This window comes from Saccopteryx bilineata, chromosome 5 (genome assembly GCF_036850765.1).
Source record: "Saccopteryx bilineata isolate mSacBil1 chromosome 5, mSacBil1_pri_phased_curated, whole genome shotgun sequence".
Lineage (NCBI taxonomy): Eukaryota > Metazoa > Chordata > Mammalia > Chiroptera > Emballonuridae > Saccopteryx > Saccopteryx bilineata.
This window is the reverse complement of record NC_089494.1, coordinates 178,749,271-178,772,741: the sequence shown is the minus strand read 5'-3', so window position 1 is coordinate 178,772,741 and position 23,471 is coordinate 178,749,271. Positions and strand designations below refer to the sequence as shown.

The window sequence follows — 23,471 nt, the reverse complement described above, 5'->3', positions numbered from 1 at the left end:
TTCTGATGTGTGCAAGTATCAGATATCTAACCTTTCTAAACCAGGGTTACAAATGAACTGATGGCCCAGGTTAAAAATGAACCGATGACAATTGCAAGATGCCCTTTAGGAATAACCCCATTACAAAACTTTAAAGAAAAGAAAGTTTGTTTCTTCCAAGCCCTGGAACGTATATCGGGGGCACACAGAAGGTTAAGAGAGAGAATGCGCAGGGGTTCTGCTTTTATTGGGGTCAAGGGTGGGGGCCTCAGGTTTCAGGGGGGTCATTCTTTACTGTGAATTTAAAATGTACGAGTGAGAATTTAAAGTGTAGAAAGAATTAAAAATAAGTAGCCCAAAAGCTCAATTATCAAAATCAACCAAAATCTCTAAAACAAAGGAGCCTCAGTGGGAGAGGCGGCCTGGCTCTTATCTAGCCACGTGGCTGGCAATGTGTTTATGTGAGATGGCCAACTTTCAAGCGGACGCCTCTTTGAAGTGGATGTCATGGCAATCAAAACTTAAATCAGGCACCTGTATTACAAAAAAAAAAAAAAAGCTGTCCAAGCTTACACTATGATTATTCACTTGAGTGTGGTGATGCTGGTGTAAACAAACCTACTGTGCTGCTAGTCCCATAAAAGAAGAGTACGCACAATTACAGGTGTAGGCTATACAATTTAGGTTTGTGTAAATGAACTCTATGACGTTCACACAAAAGTGAAATCACCTAACGTTGCATTTGTCAAAACATGCCCCAGATATTAAGTGAACATGACTGCAATTACAAATGTGCAAGTGGGACTTAGGGCAACCATAGTGTGAACCTAGGGCGAACAGCAGCAAAGCTGCACTAGCCAGAACTGCCAGGGCTCAGACAGAGTGATTGCCAAAAGCCAGGGTGGGAACCCACAGACCTGGGCTGGCCTAGTGTTTCTTAGTTGAGCTAGATACAGAATTTGAGAGTAAGCATGAATAAAATTTAATAGCAATTGAACAGAATAATTGTATGTCTTGTATCTGATAATAAAAATGGTTTGGACTATCTGTGTCTTTATTTTTTTTTAATTTTTACTTCATTTTTAAATAATTCTTTTGCCTTCTATTTATGAAAGTACCCATCTGTGACAGATTGAAAATAAGAGAAACAAGCTAGCCCTTCCCTGCGGGTGGTCTAAGATGCTCTGCTTGGAAAAGGCTTTCTGGGGAGGAGATGCCCTGTCCTTGCGCAGCACAGACAGCCCAGGGGGACCAACGAGAAGACAGTGCAGTCAAGGAAACGGAGACCCTATCCTCCCTCTCCTCTCTCCTCCAGTCTCCTATTGAAGTTCCCCATTTGGCTATAAACCCCTTGATGTCCTTACAGATTGATCCTCCAGAACAAGGAGCAGGAAACAGATGGGTGGAAAGTGGGCTTCTTTTCGGTACAATTGAAAAGCTCATGTCTCCAACATAGGAAATGCACAAAGTCCCATCATCACAGTCATGTCATTTTTTTGCTCATATTCCCTGTGCCCCTTATCACTTAATTGCCTATCAGCTCCAGATTCACCTTCAACACACGCTCTGCCCCGACGAACAGGTTTCCATCAGCATCTCTCCGGTATAGTCAGCACCTTACTGAGCTTTCTCTGTACAGAGCCCTGGGAAGCGCTGCAGGAGGGAGGGCTCTGCTGCTGTTTGTGGCTGCTGCTTGGGCTCAACAGCGTTGGGGGAGGGAGGTCAGTCATACTCTGCCCCGACCGCTCACCCAGAGCATGTGCCCCTTTGCAAGCTCTCAGCCCCAGCCTGGCCTGGTTAGGAATAGAACCCACTTCACAGGGTTGTCCGTACTGACATGCAGCTCTTACAAGGTGAACCCAAAGTAATTTTGGTCTACCTCCTCACCTGCTTGGGACATGGGGACAGGGTAGCCCTTCACCCCCTGGATAAAACTTGGGCTGGCACAATGACTGTTCTGATTCCGACTCTGAGGGAACATAAAGTTTTACAATCACTTTAAGACAAACATAGGCTCGGGTCAATTATTGAAAGAATCCAGTCCAATATATTGATCAGTACTTCAATCTTTGTTCAAACATAAGACTTCTGGAAGGAATCCTTCTCTTTCATCTCTCTTATTGCTGCTGGTTGTTAACTGTGGCGGTAGGCCCCTCCAGGGTGAAGTGCTTGGATGGAGGAGGTAATAGGCAGAGAAAAGCTCTCACTTGACTAGTACAGTCAAAATATGGCCTCATGCTGTCTGGCTGGCAGGCACTCAAAGCTAACTCTTTCCTTCATAGGGTATGTCAATGTCTAATCATTCTATGTTGTACACCTGAAATTAATATAATATTGTATGTTAACTCTAATTGGAAAATAAATTAATTTTTTAAAAGCTAATCCTTTCTTTTATGAACACTTTTAGGAGTTTTCAGGGGAGCTCCTTCCCAGTGGTGTAGTCTAATTCTCCAGTTTTCCCAGCTGACTCAGTACTTGGTTTTCCAGAAGTCCACTCAGTACTGACCTTCTCTGTCCTCAAGATCAAACCCCTCTTACACGGATTTTAACATTGTTCCAGACCAGCTCTCTCGCCCCAACTGGCTCACACTAGGCCAAATATTCATGTATCCTTTGTCCCAAGAAACTCTAGGACAGAAGGTGAAGCCAGACGCAGGAGCCATTTCCTCATGCGACCTCCAAGACCACTTGCCAGCATCCTCTTAGCCCCACTGTTTTCTGGGAGGAAAACCCGTCACTGCACCATCTGGATGAAAGTGAGGCCCCTACCACACGCTGTATGGGCCGCTGGTAGAGCTCGCCACAGACTCAGAAGTGAGACAGGTTCTGTCAACTTCTCTCAGGAGGGAAGCATTTCTGATTTGAATTCTTCCAGAGAGACTTTCCCCTGTAACTGAGAATTTTACATCTTTATTTTTCTTTGCCATGACTCTTGATTAGACATTCCTTTAGTGACCACAAGCATGGTCATAAATTATCCACATGTTCCCTTAATGGTGTTTTACCAGATTGTCTAGATAGTTTTGGGGATAACACGCACAGTCACTGAACTAAGAATTCAACTATTATATAAAAGTTGAAACATGCAAGACCTACCCATTAAAATTGTTCTTTGGTAATCTTGTTGTGTGCATCCAGACTAAATGATGTTGATATTTGATGTCACCAGTAGTCACCCTTTTAATTACATACAAAAACCAGATAACAATAACATTTCTGATCCATTTGCTTATGCTAACTAGCTGTAATGACCCATGAGGGGGAAAAAAATGTTTTAAAATTTTATTTTTGACCCTGATCGGTTTGTTCAGTGCTAGAGCATCAGCCTGGCATATAGACATCCGGATTTGATTCCCGGTCAGGGCACACAGGAGAAGTGACCATCTGCTTCTCCGTCCCTCCATTCTCTCACTTCTCTCTCTATTTCTCTCTCTTTCTCTCTCTTTCTTCCTCTCTCACAGCCATGGCTCCATTGGAGCGAGTTGGCCCAGGTCACTGAAGATGGCTCCATGGCCACACCTCAGGAGTTAAAATAAAATTGCTCAGTAGGGTAGAGGGCTTGCCAGGTGGATCCCTGTAGAGGCTCATGCAGGAGTCTGTCTCTCTGCCTCCCTGCTTCTCACTTAATTAAAAAAAATTTATTATTATTATTTTTTGCCAATTTCTGATAGTTTCATAGTTCTGGATATAAGCCTGGTAATCAAAAGAGTTTTAAAGAGAAGGCTCAAAGTCCATGGAAAAAGAGGTTGGGTTTTGGGATTTTTTTCCTGCTTTCTTGAAAATTAGACAATTCTGTGAACCCACAGGATGTTTAAAAATGTATCATACAACAGGCTACAACAGAGAAAATACAAAGATAAGTATAACTTGTGTTGGTATGACTGACTGGTTGTGTGGGCCAATCTAATTAAAATGGTCAAGGCAAAACGAAATTCAACTAAAAGGAGTCATGAGAATTCCTAAAAGAAACAGTTCCCTGGACTGGCTGTGTCAGAACTATCTGGAATGATAATTCCCCCACGTGAGCCAGACATAAACCTGTCTATACCTCAGATGGCCACTGGTCTATGCAATGCCCATTCTTTGCTTCTTCTTATTAACAGAACACGGATTTTATTGGTGCAGTGCATCCAAATAAAATCAACATTTCTCAGCTTCTCTTGCAAGTTGGTATGGCCATGTGACTAATTCTAGTCGGTGTATATAACTAGAAATATTGTATAATACTTCTGAGAAACCTCCTTTAAGAGGGATGAAGAGATGGGTGTGAAATTCTGGTTTTCCTACTGAATCCCCTTCCTATAGTGTAATATGAATGACAAGGCTGGATCCCTCCAGCAAACATCTTACAACATGAAGAAATCTTGAAGTCAAAAGCCACAGAGACAGGTCAAAGGAGTCTGGGATCCCAATGACCATGAAACTGCCTGCCAGCCCTGCTCTGCTTCTGCCACACTTTTTTATAGGAAAGAAAGTAAATCTGACACGTTTAAGTGCTTGTTATTACACACCATCAAATTCTAAATACAGTGATACAGGCATTTTCTTGGCCTTCCCAGATTCCAACATATTATTTTAATTTTCACACACCTCAACAATGCCACCTGGTTGCCAGTGATTGTAGCATGTCATTTAGAAATGTTAAAATGTGGGGGGAAATGCCTGTCTTAAAATGAATAAAACAGGTATTTGGAGTTTTGGGTTTATCATACTGCCTTAGCTTCCCTAAAATTTTACTAGTAACACCACTGATTATGAAACATACAGAAGTTGAGAACCTCCAATACAGAAAGTTAAATGGCCATAGAGAGTGCTTTGTGCATATTTGAAACAGGAAAGAAGTTAAGGAAAATCCAATTGTTGTAAGGTATCAAAAGTTACAGAATTAATATTAATATTTTAGGAAGCTTAAAGAACATTTTATTAATTTGGGCTAGGCATGCAGAGAGATTTTGAAAATGATCTTTGTACTTGTATGATTAGCATCAAAACCAAGATGTACCAGCTAGAAGCAGTGGACATTGGGACTTGGACGTGAGCTGCAAAGTATAGAATTGTGACAACAATTCCAGTGCCATGCGGACTTTTCCTGGATGTGGACTTTTTCTGGACTCCTGCTCCTTGTGATAGCTCCTAACGGACTGAACTGGGGTTGGGTTGCATTTGTAGGGATTTGGAATGGTGTTGGTGCCAACTTGGACTTCGTGAACATGTTAAGGACACTACTCTTCTATGGATTCTTGTTGTATTGGCCAAGAGTTTGCTTAAAGGCTTTAATCACAGTAAATATATATATATATGTGTGTATATATATACACACATATATGTATGTATATATATATATGACTGGATAAAGAAGATGTGGCACATATACACTATGGTATACTACTCAGCTATAAGAAATGATGACATCGGATCATCTACAACAAAATGGTGGGATCTTGATAACATTATACGGAGTGAAATAAGTAAATCAGAAAAAAACAAGAACTACATGATTCCATACATTGGTGAGACATAAAAATGAGACTAAGAGATATGGACAAGAGTGTGGTGGTTATGGGGGGGGGAGGGAAGGAGGAAGAAGGGGAGGGGGAGGGGGAGGAGCACAAAGAAAACTAGATAGAAGGTGACGGAGGACAATCTGACTTTGGGTGATGGGTATGCAACAGAATTGAATGACAAGATAACCTGGACATGTTTTCTTTGAATCTATGTACCCTGATTTATTGATGTCACCTCATTAAAATTAATAAAACTTTATGTATAAAAATTAAAAAAAACCCACAATGGCCAATGGCATTGTATTGTAAATGCAGGGGGAAGGAGAGTTGGATTCTCTGACCTCCCCCCACGCCTGTGAGGAATACTAGCCAGGTGCAGGAAGAGAAAAGATTAAATTAAACCTTTTCTTATATTGATGGGCCATTTACAGGCATTTGTCCCCATGGAAACTACCCTTCCCCTCCTGAAAGAGTGTAGTTAATGTATATATCTCTGAACAAAGGAATGGCAGGTGAACACTAGAAAACATAGGAATATCTTTTAATATGTAGAGTGACATTTTTACTATTGTGTTACCTTGTAAGTTTTAATGTGTAGAAACGTTTTTATGAATCCTATAGACAAATGTTATGAACTTGCTAATGAATTGTGTTCCATCCCCCCCTTCATCCTTTTCCCAAACCTGTGTAGATAAAAACAAAGGTTATAAGCTTATGCCATGATGTCAGGCTTTTTCCCTGCCCATGTATAATTAAGAGTATATAACCAGCCCCTAGAATATTAATCAGACACACGATTTGGGAGTGCTGCCCCATGTAAGATATATGCAGCTGGCATATTTAATAAATTTCCTCCTTTAATAAAACTTTTCAAATTTTATCTGGACTTGATGTCTCTACAAAAACCGTGGAATTGAGGATTGGGTACTTTACAACATAATCTACCCAAGGTGTTTCCACCAACAGCTGGGAGACGGCAAGTTCAGTGAGACAGTAGGTATAGCAACATCAGTGTTAGAGAAATTATTTATTATAGGGTTAGAACCTCTTGTATTCAATAAAACTTAAGTAAACAACACATCTGGAAATCATGGGAGCCTATTGATAAAAATCAAAGAAAGACCCAAAGGATGACAATGCCCATCAGAGGATCAAAAAGAGATTGGCAGGTAATGTTCTCGGCACAGGCTATCAGTAATTGGCTCTGTTAAAACACCCGTGTTAATTATCTAATAAGCTTATAACACAGTTTTGGTTGTTCTCAATTAATTACTTTTTTAAAAAATTTAAGCTCCTAGCCCTGGCTGGATGGTTTGTTTGATTGGAGCATTGTCCCGATATGCAAAAGTTATGGGTTCGATCCCCAGTCAGGGCACATACAAGAACAGATAGATTTTTCTCTCTCTCCGCCCCCCTTCCTCTCTCTCTAAAATCAACAAATAAACATTTTTAAAAAAATAAAAAATAAATTTAATCTCCTAAAGAGACTTCTTTAGATATTATAGGTTGAAAATACCCAATTCAGTAAGGCTTTACTAAACATCTAGAGATCATGATAAAATGCTATTTGGGAACTGTTATACCAGTGGACTCTCTTGTTGGCTACACTAAACAACTGCCACAGAAATGAACATTCTTGGGGGCAGGGTCAGACTCACAAACTGAGCAAACACAGATCATCCTGACCTAACTAGCAATGAACCAGTGTTGCAAACACACAGAGTAACTTATTATTAGGTAGGTAATAATAAGAAATATAATAAGTAAAGGAAAGAAAATAATATTCTAATAAAAAGGAATCAGAATAAATATTTGAGTTAAAACAAGGAGGTGGTTCTGGAACCTTCTGATGAGTTATTATTGATATTAGTTATTTTCTACCAGGAAAAATGAAATACTAGCTAGCTTATAGACATCATTTAAGGTAGACTGAAATCTTCTGTACTTCCTCACTCTTCCCTTGTATTAGAATTAGACATCTATGCCCTTTGCCACATGACCTTGCAGCACCCCCTTCTACAGTGGCCCAGCTAGAAGACTCCCAGACTGAAGCTGACCCACCCAGCAAAAGCCTGGGTTACATTAGCTGAACTCTAGTCAACAGACCCGTGAGCATGAGAATAACCTGATATGAGTCTCCAATTCTTTAAGTAGTAATAGAGGTCTTTCATGTTCTGAATGCTTGTATTCCCCTAATCCATATGTTGAAATCCTAACCCCAAAGATGATGGTATTAGGTAGAGGCTTTGGAAAGTGCTTAGGTCATTAGGGTGGAGCCCTCATGAATAGGATTTAGTGCTCTTATAAAAGAGGAGCCAGAGAGCTCCCTTGAAACTTCCACCTGTGGGGACACAGCTAAAAGACATTGTCTCTGAACCAGAAAACAGGCTCGCACCTGGTGACTTGATCTTGAATTTGCACCCTCCTGAGCTGTGAGAAATGAATGTCTGTTGTTTATAAAGCTACTCAGTCTGTGGTATTTTCTTATAGCAGCCCGAACAGACTAAGAATAGATCTGATACACTACTCAAAAAATGCCAGCTATTACTAGGCATTTTAAGAAATTTTATAATGGAAAAATAAGTTTATAATCCAATATATAATGCATCATAATCATTTTTTGTTAGTGATAGCATCTTCAAAGTCTAAAGCTTTGAGAATGTTCAACTAGGATAAAAAGTGTTTCAGTATAAGTTATGTTACTGATAGGGTTATACTTTGTCAAAGAGTTATCTAGGACAATATCAATTTAATTATGGCTTTCCATTTCTTTTTGTTTTGGGGGCCTTCATGCCATATTACCTATATTAACTCATAGTTGAGGAAAATGGCCAAAAGGTCAACACATAGAGAAAATACCATGAAGCACCTAAACAGTCCACATATACATACAATGACCTATGCCAAATGAAAGTTTATTTTAATATCATGTCGTAAATAGTTTCTTAACCCAGATATATAATCTATGCTTTAAAAAGGTAAAGATTATGTCTTAGAAACTGTGTAAACAGGTGACATTACAAAAATAGATTCTATGCTTACCGGTTTAAATGAGCAACTATTAATCTTTACAGTTTTTTATTTGCTAAATATCCTTGAAAGAAACATATCACCAATTTCCTACTTATCTCTCTCCCCCATAATACCAAATAGATGAAAGTCACTCAAAAAGATACATGCTAAAATTAATAATAAATCATACAATACATGGTTTTGAAGGTGTTTTCTATTCAGTCAAACAATAATTTTTTAATTCTCAGTCATAAAGTGAAACGTACATTCACATACATGTTAAATACCCATCAGATCTGCATTATTGTTATGCAACACTATATTATACTCTGTGGGAAGTGTAATTCCTGAGATCATTAACGGCTTTTGTAAATCATTTTCTTCATCCTCAAATCATCTTTCCATAAGTGACTTAGGAGTGTGAATTGGGGTTAGAATGTTCAATTTCAGACCAACTTTCTACATCTGCTAAATGAGAAAACGGGTTCCATTTTTTACAGAAGGTAGAATAATAATAACCATGGTGTGCAGAACTTTTTTTCCAAAGTATACCACACAGGAAAAATGTAGACCGTACACAAAGTAAGTCTTTTCTGAATGACTTTCAATCCCATAAGGGTCATCTATTTCCAGATAATCAGTCCTTGACTTACAGCAGTCCAGCTTTTGTTCTGCATTTATTTAAAATACCATTTGCTAAATAATTGTATTCATCTTCAGAATAAAATTACTTAAAATTACATTCAGTTTCTTGCTGCAAACCAACACAGTCTTCACCTTCACAAAGCAAACCCATTGTACACAAAAACTAAGTTGTCAGTCATCAACTTCACAGACTGGTCTGCTATTTGTTTGCTACAACCACAACCTAAGTCTTACAAAGCAATTCCTACTTTTGGTGAAATCTGGTAGAGTTTACACTTAGCGATATAGTATCAGGTAAAGTCTAAACTTACTAGGACTAACAAAGCTTTATTGATTTCATAACTTTTATTGGATGGTTTTCCAAAAAATTCTAAAAATGCCTAACTAAAATATAAAACAACAAAAGCTGTGAGCAATCTTTCTTTTCTGGGTTTATTAACGCTTTGAGTAGGACAAACGTTCATGTACGTCCTCACTGGAAAAGTTAACAAAAAACTCACTATGCAAAGGGTTAAGGCCTTGGAATCACTGGTATCTGTGTCGGATACATTTTGATTCTCTTTTGCATTTTGATGTTCTTGCTGATGAAAGCACTAGAACAAATTAATTAAAAGAAAACCACTCTGAAACTACTTGAACTTTTGATCCTACCTTTGAGATTTAAAAACTGATACAACCTCGCTTGTATTTTTCTCTGGGTTTTGGTGTCTAAGTGATTATAGACTGCATGTTTCTTGATTTGTGATGATTTTCTAATATGTATGATACTAGAAAAAGTGGATATGTACCAAAGATCTTGTCTATGAGGCTTTTCAGACTGGAGCGGATCCCATAACTTTTTGAAACATTTTTTAATAACAAATAATGGCCTACTTCACAGATCTGAAAGCAATAACCAGTTTTCTTGACCTACAGCTGAAAAAAAGAAAAAGATCTTTTAACTAAACAGGATCAGCTTAAAATCCCTTTGGAGATGTTTTTATTTATACATTGTTTTAAATGCCTTCATTAACAACACCATCTTTTATTTCCTATTACTCCAAGTCAATTTCTCCTGCATACAGAGTAATGAGTAGAATGGCTGTGAATCCAGTTAGCATTCCAGCATTCTGAATCATGAAGAAGGTGAAATCCGTTTTCCTTCCAGTTACCTTTTCTCTCAGCATATCGTTCATCTCTGGAAACTAGAAGCAAGACAGATTGTTAGATAACTGTTGCCATCTTGTGGTAAAACGTAAAACAGTCATTTATAGATTTCTGTGGGGATAGTGGAATAAGTCATTTATTTCAGGTGTTTAAATGTTTTAGCATAGATGGTATAATAGGAATATCTAGCCCAATTAGATATCAACAAGAATTAAAGTACTAAAATAGTGTCCCTTAAGTGAGTTCATCAATGAAATGGAATTTATCTCATTTTATTTTCACTCTCTTTCCCTCCCCCTTTCTTCCTCTCCTTCTCTCTCTCTCTCTCTCTCTCTCTCTCTCTCTCTCTCTCTCTCTCTCTTCCATCCACACCAGGACCTCAAATGTATCCAGCCTCCTTTCTTTCTCAAATCTTTACATCCACCAAAATTCTATCTGAACTCTTTTGTCTCCAATTTTTCAATGAGCTAAATCCTTCAGGTTTCAACTTAAATCCTATTTTCCTAGAAAGGCTTCTCTCAAGGCCCCTCTAACTTACATTAGATTCCCTTAATTTAATCTCTTATTATATATATTTCTTTACCTTTTATTTCACATATTTTTTTATTTGAAATCATTTAATCATGTGTGTGATTTTATTTGTGTGCTGAATCCCACTCTTTGTAAACAGAAAGCCGGTGAATGAGGAGATTGTACCTCTCTTGTTCACTCCAGTGCCTTATCAATTTCCAGGCCTGGTACAGAAATATCAATCCACGATAGCTAAATAAATAATTTTTCTTAGCAGCTGTACATTTAATTACTGTTCTTTCCTATTTGTGTCCTTCTGCTTGCTCTACCCCTAACAAAATTAGAAGGTTTTTAAATAAATTATGCACTGATCTAGGATTGAAGCCTATAACAGTCTCATTACAGTGAAAGCAATTAAAACCCCAAGTTCTGTACTTAAGGTCTACCCTTTCCCAGCAGGTAACTTCTACTGAAAAGGCTTCATGCGGGGATCTGCAAATGCCACCTTTAAAAACATATTTCAAAATGCTGCTGTGTATGCAGTGGTGCATTGTACCAGCACTCAAGAGGGCTCCACACTCAATCAAGTGCCTGATTTAAGAAAATTGTTACAAGGATAAAATGGGTGAAACCATTTTGAAAAGAGTGAAACTGCTGTAAGTATATACAGCATCCTTTATCAGTATTATTTCTGCAAACTAATCACTCTAATAGATTCTGTTCTTGTATCAGAGAAAGGAGAAGTGATGATCTAGCATAAACAACAGAGTAGGAGACATTAATTTTGTAAAGAAAAATATAAATGCAGTGCTGGCTCTAACAGATAAAAATCCTTGCTCTTACAAGATTCTTCACAGCACAATGAACAGAGCTAGACAGTTATCGTTTGGAGATAAGAATGCAGATGAAGGAAATTAAATTATTAAATTATGTCTGTCATACATATTCAGTTCCAAATGCAAAAGAAATAGTCCTTGACTTAGCACCTCTTCATTTTCTAAAAAGCTGCCCATGATTCACTTGAAAATGCACAGGACCATTTGTATTCCCTCTCTTACAAACACATACAAATACATAGACACAGCCATAGACATAAACATAGTTATAAATATATACTAACCCAAGAACATACTATTCAATTATAATTTACCAGTTTTAGTTTAACCCTAAACAGTAAGAAGCTCTTCCTGTTTAGAACTCTGAAATAACAAAATGCTATTTGCAGAACAAGTTATTCCTCTTGTAATATGACATCTTCACAAAAGAGAAGGAAAAAGTCCTAAAGGACATATTATAATAAAGTACAAGGTTTATCCACCACAAGAAAATAATTTGGGAACTATCTCTACTTCAGCAAAAATAATTCATTTCCTCATCTATGAATAAGAGCATAGATTAAAAATCAATGAGAATTGCTTTCAAATTACTATCACTACAAACTACTCAAAAAGAGTTATCCATTAAACCAGGAATGTCTTCAATTACAACAAAAAGAACTTCTTTTTACTCTTAGGAAGATGGTAACCCAGATGTTTATCTATAAATTTTTACTAATACAAGATAAAACTTTTAAATTTCTTACCATATCCGCTAGAGAAATATAGAGGAACATGCCTCCAGCAAGTGCAAATATAATATTTGGAGCAAAGTTGTTGCCCACCAAAATACCAAAAGCTAGCCCAATGTAGCAGGAACATGCAGAAAGGAAATTGAATAACAAGGCTTGTCGAGTGCTCATTCCTGCGTTGAGTAGGATCACAAAGTCCCCTAAAAGAAGAAAAAAAATATCAAATGAAGTGTTTTTACAATTTTTGGATGAGATAAAAGATAACCATCAATGTCTGACAAGGGCTTCTTTACTTTGATGCCATCAGCAGGATTTGTGTGTCACCTGAAATGTTTCACGCCACTGAAGCTCAGACCTCAGTGACTTTCACAGTGTGAGTGGAGTCCCTTACCTAGCTCGTGAGGAAACTCTTCACATAGGATTGCTATAGAAGTGCTGAGTCCCTGCAGAAGCGACAAGGTGCAGGAAGCCCCAATCGCTAAGCCATCGATGAAATTGTGGAGGGCGTCACTCAGCGTTATCATCCAGGCAATTGTTCCTATTTCTGACAGTTTGGGCCCCTTCAAACAGGTACATGAGCTTGACTCCTTCTTTTCATTCTGTAAAATGGCAGAAAACCAATCACCAGAATAATCAACATTTCTTGAAAGTCTAAGAAATACAGAAAAATAAGAGATGTGTTATGTCTTATAGGAGATAAAGGTCACAACAGGAATTCTTGCACAGTGAATGGGACCCATAATCATATGTAACAGAGAAGAGAGATCATAGGGTAGGGAAAAAGCAAATGAATAGATCAACAGACCTTGAACAAGCCACGTAAAGACATTTTATTTTACTTTGATTTGTATGAACAAATTCCTACTACTGCCTTCCTGCAATGTAACAGGTATTAACCTACGAATTTGATTTATTCACCTACTTTAAAATAAATTAAAAAAACAAACATTTTTCAAAGACTAATTTTAAAATCTTTTCTAGGTTACAATTTAAATGTGAAACCCATATTTAAGGCATGATGACATCAAAGAACATTTACTCTAGTCCTTCTGACGCCACTATGTGATTGTGAGCCAGTTATCTGGGCCTCAGTTTCTTTAACTATAAAATGAGGAGAATGTATTAAATGATTCATTTTTCCATGACTTATTAAACTTCCACAGTCTTCCAGGTGCTATGCTGGGTGCTTAGGCTGTAACAATGTGGTCCCACAGCTCTGATTTCAATGATTCTCTTAACAAATTTCATGAAGTATGATTAAAGCAGGCTTGCCGTTACACTAACATTTTTTTCTATTTTCAAACAATAATCAAAATAAAAAATCTTACAATGGACCTTTGTAAGAATATAAATTTTCATGAAATTTATAAGATTGTATAACATCAAATGACAAATACCAACTCAAACATGTTCCAGAAACTGTAAAAAAAAAAAAAGAGAGAGAGAGAGATAATAAAATGTAAATACATTTTTAAGTAAGGAAGCAATTAACAATTAACTAGAGAACATTTTATTCCTAACCCCCCTCCCCTCAACTCTACCTCAGCAGCTAATCAACATATTTACTGAGCATCTGCGATTTGTAAAGTAGTATACTGATGTTATAGGAGATCCAGGGAAGCAGAAAACACAGCTTCTATTCTCAAGAATAGTGGCTCAGTTGGGTTGGCATGCAGATGTACCATGTTCAATTTCCAGTCAGGGCATACAGGAGAGGCAACTATCTGCTTCTCTCCCCATCCCGCTCTCCCTTCTCTCTCTCTTCCTCTCCCACAGCCACTGGCTTGATTGGTTTGAGCATGGCCCTGGGTGCTGAAGATAGCTCAGTGGGTCCCAGTGTATCAGCCTCAGACACTAAAAAATAGCTTGGTACTCAAGCACTGGCCCCAGACAGGAGTTGCTGGGTAGATCCTAGCTAGAGCACATGTGGGAATCTACCTCACTATCTCCTCTCCTCTCCTCTCCTCTCATGAAAGGAAGGAAGGAAGGAAGGAAGGAAGGAAGGAAGGAAGGAAGGAAGGAAGGAAGGAAGGAAGGAAGGAAGGAAAGGAGGGAGGGAGGGAGGGAGGGAGGGAGGGAGGGAGGGAGGGAGGGAGGGAGGGAGGAAGGGAGGGAGGAAGGAAGGAAGGAAGGAAGGAAGAAAGGAAGGAAAGAAAAGAAAGGGAGAGAGAGAGAAAGAAAGAGAGAAAGAAAGAGAAAGAAAGGAAAGAAAGAAAGAAAGAAAGAAAGAAAGAAAGAAAGAAAGAAAGAAAGAAAGAAAGAGGGAAAGAGGGAAAGAGGGAAAGAAAGAAAGAGGGAAAGGGAAGAAGGGAAGAGGGAGAGAGAGAAAGGAAGAGAGAAAGAAAGAAAGGAAGGAAGGAGGAAGGTAGGGAGGGAGGGAGGGGAAATGTATTTACCTTAGATAAACAAGATGTAAAGGACATGACTGACTTTTTAGAAATGAGCACTATATATCCAGCTGAGAGGGGACTTCCTTCAGAGCCATCATCTGAGAGATTTCACATTTACTCCAACATCATTTCATTACTCAAAACACTTTGGGGACTGTTCTTTCCAAAATGACTTTAGATCTTACAATACATCTTTTCACTGTTTCATTAGTGGCAAATCTTCATCTTTGGGGGATAATTTTTGTTTGTACACACCAGCAAAGTCATTTAGAGCCAATAAATTCTTAAATTTATATGGAAGGAGGGGAAATTGTTAGTGTTAATAATAGTAGAGATAGTAGTAGGAATCATAACAGCAGTAGAAATAGTCATAACAAAGCCACATAGTCTTATCATATGATGAGCACTGTTCGAAGCACTTAGATATTTAATTCCTTTAGAACAATTCTATGAGTTAAGCACAACTGTTATCATCATTTTGTAGCTGAGAAAACTAAAACACAGAAAGGTTAGTTAACTTAACCTAGGGATACAAAGGAAGAAAGTGGGCTTTATTTTTAGTAACTATTTCACTACTCCAACAGTATGGTGGGCACAAGGCAGGAACCTATTGTTTGTAATAGGATCTGAAGGTAGTGCAAAGGAGAACACCTGCTCCCCTCAAAAACTCTTCTAGACACTTGAAGCAATATTGGAATTATGTTAATCTGATTTTATTTTAAAAGGCAAATCTCACCCGCATAAAAATTCCATCTGGTCTTGAAATATGGTCTTTTTACTTTATAGTGTTAAAAGATAAACTGAGACTAAACAAAAATTTTTCAAGAGTTTATTTGAGCAAAAATAGAATTAAATATGGCTGCGCCAAACAGGAAGTGGTTAGGAGCACTCCACCAGCAGGCGCTAGGGGAGAGACTTTTATAGAAGAGGCGAAAGTAAAGCAAAGAAATTATTGATTGGCTTAAGCACATGTGCTTAAGCCTACTTGACTGTTTGTGACTGATTGCTCCACAAACAGGAGCTCAGGGAGAGACTTTTTCTAGAGAATAGGCAAATCAAAGCAAGGAAATTATTGATTAGCTATAGCTTACAGCCTAGTTAGCTGTTTGTGACTGATTGCCCTTAGGTTTCTATTTTGTACCCTGTAGACATTTACAGCTTAGATTTGGGTTTGCTTCCATAGGCCACCATAACATTAGCACCACCTCAGCCAAATGGCTGCCTCTTTGTTTAATGAGTTAAATCACTGATATATCTTAAATGCACAAAAATATAAACAATTATGAATTAGTATATGGCTTGGAATAAATACACCAGAGCAGGAAGAGATTACGGCTGACACAAAAACAAAGGTGGTCATAAAAAAACCATAAAGACAGAGACCTTGGCTTTGTTAAAACTTATTGCCAAGATACACTTAATAAGACCAGTGGTTTTCATTTTCCAATTTGTTTTACCTTATCACATATTTATAATTTCTTTTGCTATTTTAATTCTTTTCTTCTTTTTAATTACAGCTTATAATTTCTTTATTTGCCTGTGAAGGTTTAGGAAAAAGATTAGAAAGCCAAGTCTTGACTACCCGATATTATATACTATATAAAAATTCTGTATACAAACTCCTTTAATTCTGAAAAGAAAATTAAATTAATATATCAGACATGATAATCTTAACTACAGTTATTATTGACTCTATTTATTATGCTTCTTTTTAGCTCTATAAGCTCAAGTCTTGAGTGGCACTATTCAGTAGGTAAAAAGTTATACATTTTTAATAGCTTTGGAACAAATAAAAGCAAGCACTCACAAAAAGTTTTTCTTAACTTGCCTGGAACTAAGTTACTGAATAGAGAACAGTAAATTCAAGTACTTCTAATTATTATTATTCTTTTTCCCTTTCTTTTTATTTTTCTTTGCTGTTGTTATTGTTTGCTGCTTGCTTCTTTGTTTAACTTGTACAGTAAGCATGAGGCTATTATTAACCTCAACCATAATGAGGCAACTCAATCTAGTGAAAAAGACCATAGGTCTAAAATCCAGAACTGAATTCTATCTTGGCTTGATGAGAATTACTGTGTAATCATTAGCAAAGCTCTTAACGTCCTCACCTTCGTTATTAATGAAAATGAAAGTCAAGGCGAACAACAGAACAATCAGAATGGGGAGAGAATACCATAAACCAAAGTTGTAAGTGTAGAGGAGAGACTAGGTAGAAAACCAACATAAGTATGGAGAGAGAAACAAAAAATGAAAGAAAGAGAAAGTACTAAGAAAAAAAATGAAGAAAGCAAGTGAGCTTATTGCAGAACAGTTAACATTTACAAAAGAGGATGAAGATCAAAAAGAGAAAGAGGGCGTGAGGAGGAAGAGGAAAAAGTGGAGGACAGAAGAAGAGTGGCATGAGGTGAGAGGAGGAGGAAGAGAAATAGGAGATGGAGAAAGATTAAAGAGATGAAGAAAAATAGAATAAAATGAAGAACATAGAGAAGAATGACAAGGAGGCAAGGAAGAGGAGGGAGAAGAAGACGAGGAAAGAAAAAGAAAGGCTGTGGCTATCCTTCAGGAGAATATAGATCATAGAAATGTGGCTTACACCTGCTAAGAAATAGAAAGGGGACTAGTAGAGATTATGAATATCTATATATTTACATGTGTAAAGATATCTAAAAAATAGTTTTGTGCCCTGGCCGGTTGGCTCAGTGGTAGAGCGTCAGCCTGGCATGCAGAAGTCCTGGGTTCAATTCCCGGCCAGGGCACACAGGAGAGGCGCCCATCTGCTTCTCCACCCCTCCCCCTCTCCTTCCTCTCTGTCTCTCTCTTCCCCTCCCGCAGCCGAGGCTCCATTGGAGCAAAAGATGGCCCGGGCGCGCTGGGGATGGCTCCTCAGCCTCTGCCCCAGGCGCTAGAGTGGCTCTGGTCGCAACAGAGTGACGCCCCGGAGGGGCAGAGGATCACCCCCTGGTGGGCAGAGCATTGCCCCCTGGTGGGCGTGCCAGGTGGATCCCGGTTGGGCGCATGCGGGAGTCTGTCTGGCTGTCTCTTCCCGTTTCCGGCTTCAGAAAAATACAGAAAAAAAAAAATAGTATTGAGGTTAAAATATCATAAAATAGCATGTCTATATGTTGGAGGAAAGCCAAAGCACCTAGTGACTTTCTGTTCCCATCATGAGGAAGTGAAGGTCAAGACCAAGCATATGTGACTGAAAGCAGTCGCATCCAGGGAAGGCCCAAGGACGTGGATGCTTGGCCCTGCTGGAGCTTTCTGCAGGTCAGGAATCAGACAGCAGCTGGTATGGTGTTATGTCTCAGAAAAGACAAGAGAAATCTAATCATTTTTGCAAAACTAAATAATAAAATTGTACACTGTATTCTGTTTGTTAGTTTCTTACACATGATGTCATGTTTCTGCTAAATAAATTAGATAACTAATCTCCCTAAGGCACCTCAATCCTAGAGAGATTGGGGTCCTCCACTTGCAGTATTGTTGCTGCCTCATTCCTCTGCAACTCCTTTTCATAAAACCCTGAATATTAACAACAAATGGTGCCTGAACAGTGATGTGAGGAGAAAATAAGTCTTCAAGACTGCTTTTGGTTTTCAACCCAAAGAATAAGAGGGATTCGTGCAGACAGGTAAGTCCCTACTCTGGGATAGTGGAGCAATGGGGAATTCTCCATCAAGTGACTACGAAGTCCATGCTTATTCGCAGTTGCTTAAGAGATTGTTACATAGTTCTAAAGTCAAAGTTAAGAGAGAAACTTTAGAGGAACTATGGTATTTAGTTAGAAGGCATTGTTATTGGTTTACCCCCACAGGAAAAATATTTACTTAATTTACAACAGTGGAGATTAGTAATGAAGTCTCTCTGGAGAGCTCATCAGAGTGGAGAAATCATTCCTTTAAAAGGCTAGTCAAGCCTGACCTGTGGTGGCGCAGTGGATAAAGCGTCGACCTAGAAATGCTGAGGTCGCCGGTTCGAAACCCTGGGCTTGCCTGGTCAAGGCACATATGGGAGTTGATGCTTCCTGCTCCTCCCCCCTTCTCTCTCTCTGTCTCTCCTCTCTCTCTCTCTCTCTCTCTCTCTCTCTCTGTCTCTCCCTCTCCTCTCTAAAATGAATAAATTTAAAAAAAGGCTAGTCAAGTAAAGCAGAGGGAGTGGAGAAGGAACAAAGAAATCTGTAATTGGGCACTTTTTTGTAATAATAATTATTTTATAACTTCATAATGGTCTAAGTGAAAATATATTTGGAATGATACATACAAAAATGCTAAGCATGGTTCTCCCTGAGAGATAGTACTGTGGATAATTCTTGTATTTTTTTTTATCTTTTCTGAGTGTCCTGAATTTTTTTTGCACTAATTACATATTATTTTAAAGCTCAGAAAACAAGACATTCAAGTCATGGGGTGAGAACCAGCAAGAGGAAAATGAATTTGTGATGACTCAGAAGTTTTTATCATCAACAGACAAGGTAAAGCTGGAGAAGCAAGATTCCTGCAGGTTTGATCTGGATTGAAAATATAGTATCAGGTCTACCGGAAAGTTCTGTCCGTTTCTATCACAAGTTTCGACACGTAAGCACATGTTTATTTGGCACATGTGTGCCTCTCTATTTTTATCACTTAATGTATACATACTGACGTAGCAAATTAACTAAAACAAAGTTGATTCACGTTAGTCTTATGTGTGAAGCCATAGTGTACCCATGGCTACTGATAAAGTTCATTTACGCCACTGTAATTTTTACGAATTTCAACAAGGAAGAAATGCTACAGAAGCATGTAGAAAGTGTTTGGTAAAGGAATAATACCGACTATCACTTGTTTTTGTCCTTGCAAAATTTTTTGAAGGGCAAAAAATTCAAAAATGAAGAAGATATCAAATAAGCACTGGTTTAATTTTTCACATCAAAAGATAAAACAAGCCCTGGCAGGTTGGCTCAGTTGTAGAGCGTCGGCCTGGCGTGCAGAAGTCCCGGGTTCGATTCCTGGCCAGGGCACACAGGAGAAGCGCCCATCTTCTTCTCCACCCCTCCTTCTCTCCTTCCTCTCTGTCTCTCTCTTCCCCTCCCGCAGCCAAGGCTCCATTGGAGCAAAGATGGCCCGAAGCTGGGGATGGCTCCTTGGCCTCTGCCCCAGGCACTAGAGTGGCTCTGGTCGCAACAGAGCGACGCCCCGGAGGGGCAGAGCATCACCCCCTGGTGGGCAGAGCGTCACCCCTAGTGGGCGTGCCAGATGGATCCCGGCCGGGCGCATGCGGGAGTCTGTCTGACTGTCTCTCCCCGTTTCCAGCTTCAGAGAAATACCAAAAAAAAAAAAGATAAAACATTTTTTCAAAAATGGGATATACAAATTGCCCTCACGCTGGCAAGAAATCATTAATAATGAAGGCAATTATATTATTCAATAAAGTTTATTGACGGTAAGAAAAATTTGTATTTTGTTTTATTCCAAAAACGGACAGAACTTTCCGGTAGACCTTATATATTGTCCCACTAAAATGAAATGTTTTGTAGGGTCAATTGCTGCATGAGCACAGTCAGACCTCATTCTGCATTGGGGAAGGGGAGGGCAAAGTGAGCCATGATTAATGAAAATGTTTTTATGCTTTACTGTCTATATCAGCGGTTCTCAACTTGTGGGTCGCGATCCCGGCGGGGTCGCCTAAAGCCATCAGAAAATACATAATGCATATCAGGTATTTACATTCCGAATCATAACTGTAGCAAAATTACAGTTATGAAGTAGCCACCAAAATTATTTTTTGGTTTGGGGTCACCGCAACATGAGGAACTGTATTGTGGGGTCACGGCATTAGAAAGGTTGAGAACCACTGGTCTATATGTTTTATCACTAAGATGGTAAAAGCAAACAACCAAATACTGATTTCCAAACCCCATACACCATGATGAAAGAATTTTGCAGAGTTAAGAGCTCTAAAAATGAGAAAACCAAGCCAAAAGTGAAAGTAGCAACCCACCAAAAAACACAATGAATATGGCAAGATGAAGTATAAATGACAACAAAAGATGAAAACTATATTCAAAAAACATGTTTAATGCTTGTAAAGGATAAATTTATGTAAAATAAATACAAATAATAAAATATCATTTTAGAAGCTGAAAATGGATGAGATTTAATGAAAGGAGCACTGAGTGCAAGATAAGTTAATGATTAAAGGGCATGTATGTGCCTTGGCATCAAATGTGTGTGAGTTTGAGTATTGGTTCTTCTATTTAATAGCTCTATGTCTTTCAGAAGGTTACATGGGTCCTAGCTAATGCACTAAGACAAGAAAAGGAAATAAAAGGTAATACATATTGGGAAGGAAGATATATAATAGCCTTTGTTGACAGATGACTACCTATGTAAAAAAATCCAAAAGAATTGACAAAAAGAAAACAAATATATCTTGGAATCCATAGAAAATTATAGCAAGGTATGGGTATGGCAATATTTTTTTAGATACTGTAACAAAGGCACACTCCATGAAAAAAATAATTGGTCACCTGGACTTCATTAAAATGGAAAACTTCTGCTTTGTAAAATACAATGTCAACAGAATGAGAAAGCAAACACAGACTGGCAGAAAATATTTGCAAAAGGCACATCTGATAAAGGACTACTAAACAAAATATACCAAGAACTTATAAAGTTAAATGATAAGAAAACAAGCTGATTAAAAAAATAGGCCAAAAAAATTAACAGACACCTCACCAAAGAAGATATACAGATGACAAATAAGCATATGAAAATAAACTCCACATTATATGTCATCAGGGAAATGCAAATAAAACAATGTGATAATGCTATATACCAATTGGAATGGCTAAAATGAGGCACAGTGACAACACAAAATACTGGTGAGGACATGGAGCAACAGGAACTCTCATTAACCGCTGGTGGGGATGCAAAATGGTACAGACACTTTGAAAGACAGTTTGGCATTTTTTAAAATGTACTCTTACCATATGATCCAGGAATTATACTCTGGTATTAACCAAAGAAGTTGAAAACTTTTATGCACACAGATGCTTACAACAGCTTTATTCCTAATTGCCAAAATTTTGAAGAAACCAAGATATCCTTCAGTAGGTAAATAGATAAATAAATTCTGGTATAACCAGATAAAGGAATATTAACATCATCCCCCAAGAAAATAAGCAATCAAGCCATGAAAAAACATGGAGAAATCTTACGTGCATATTACTAAGTGAAAGAAACCAATCTGAAAAAGCTATAGACTATGTGATTCCAAATATAGGACATGCTGAAAAGGGCAAGACTATGGAGAGACAGCAAATAGATCCAAGGTTTTGGAGACAGAAAGGGATAAAGAGGTGGAGCACAGAGAATTATTAAGGTAGTAAAAATACTCAATATGACACTACAATGACGTATACATATCATTATAAATTTGGCCAACCCTGTATTGTTTACAACACCAAGAATGAACTATAAAATATGGCCTTTGGGTGATTATGATGTGTCACTATAGGTTTAATAAATCTGACAAATATACTAACCTGGTGGAGGATGTTGATGATGGGGGAGGATATTCATGTGTAGGAGCAGGAGGTCTGTGGGAAATCTTTCCTCTCAATTTTGCTGTGAACCTAAAATAAGGTTCTTTAAAAAAAAGTTTCTTGGAATCTGAGTTCAGATTCCTTATCTGGAGAATGGTGAAAATAATACTACCAACTTCAGAGAATTGTGATGATTAAATGAGATGTATATAAAATGTTAAGTGCTCCATGAATGATAACTACTGTATCATACAGATCATTTTATCTCACAAAGGACAGATGAACACAGCATTATTATAAGGAAGAAAAACAAAACTGCCTAAGAGAAGAGTATGCTAAACAAAAGATTTCTCATGTACAATTTTTTAATATATTCCAGAGCATACTGATCAAGATTACTGAAGAAAAAAAGGGAGAAAATAAAATCTACAGCAATAAATAAATAAATAAATAAATAAATAAATAAATAAATAAAATAAATTCAGGAACATAAGAGTTTGCAAAGATTTGTTAAAAAGAGAACTTTTATCAAGGATTCTTGAGCTTGGGCATAAATGTGCTCTTAAAGAAAGCTATTGACTTTACTGAAGTTCAAGGTGGGTGAGGAGGCAGTGGACTAATTAGCCAGAAAATAAAAAGTGTGAAATTTGAGTTAATAAGTTTACTACATGAATGGGAAAGCTGACTGGATATAGGAGGGAAGAAAACTTAAAGATGTAAAGTGATATCTCTACACTCAGCACTTAGCATCTTCACTTTTTTTTTTTTTTTTTGACCTTTACAACATCCTCATAAGTAAAACAGAACAGATACTGGTATGTTCATTCTAGAGATAAGGAAGATGACAATCCAAGAATATAAAGGAATGTCAATGATTTGCTCAAAGTTACACAGAAGGTGTGGGGATTAGGCTATTTGCTTACTGAGCACCTTTTTTATAGCAGGCAGAATCTGTGCAAAGAACTAACTAGAGAAGTATAAATAAAGAAACCCTATCTTGTTGGAATTCACTGTCCAAAAGAAACATCGAGGATTCAAACTTCAGGCCTGTGAGAAATAGTTTTCATCTGCCTTTCCAGCACGACACTCCACCTTCCCGCCCAGCTCTCTGGCCTGAGACTGCCCTGAATGGGGCACTGTTACAGGCTCCCTGTCCTCTGGTGTCCATTTGAGATTGACCACGGGGAGCCCTA

The 23,471-nt window shown here is 38.0% G+C and overlaps 1 protein-coding gene across 2 annotated transcripts in view; it reads right to left on the bottom strand.

The window, feature by feature from the left end:
* Nucleotides 1–8,382: 8,382 nt before the first annotated feature.
* The window catches only part of SLC39A8 (solute carrier family 39 member 8), a 98,360-nt gene continuing 83,271 nt past the window's right edge, over nucleotides 8,383–23,471 (bottom strand). For both annotated transcript variants that reach the window (XM_066280111.1, XM_066280110.1), the window contains exons 7-9: nucleotides 12,755–12,962; nucleotides 12,379–12,563; nucleotides 8,383–10,324 (exon numbers count right to left, since the gene is read on the bottom strand). In XM_066280111.1, the coding sequence (XP_066136208.1) occupies nucleotides 10,175–10,324; nucleotides 12,379–12,563; nucleotides 12,755–12,962 (543 nt within the window). In that variant the 3' untranslated portion in view covers nucleotides 8,383–10,174. The remainder of the gene's footprint in view (nucleotides 10,325–12,378; nucleotides 12,564–12,754; nucleotides 12,963–23,471) is intronic.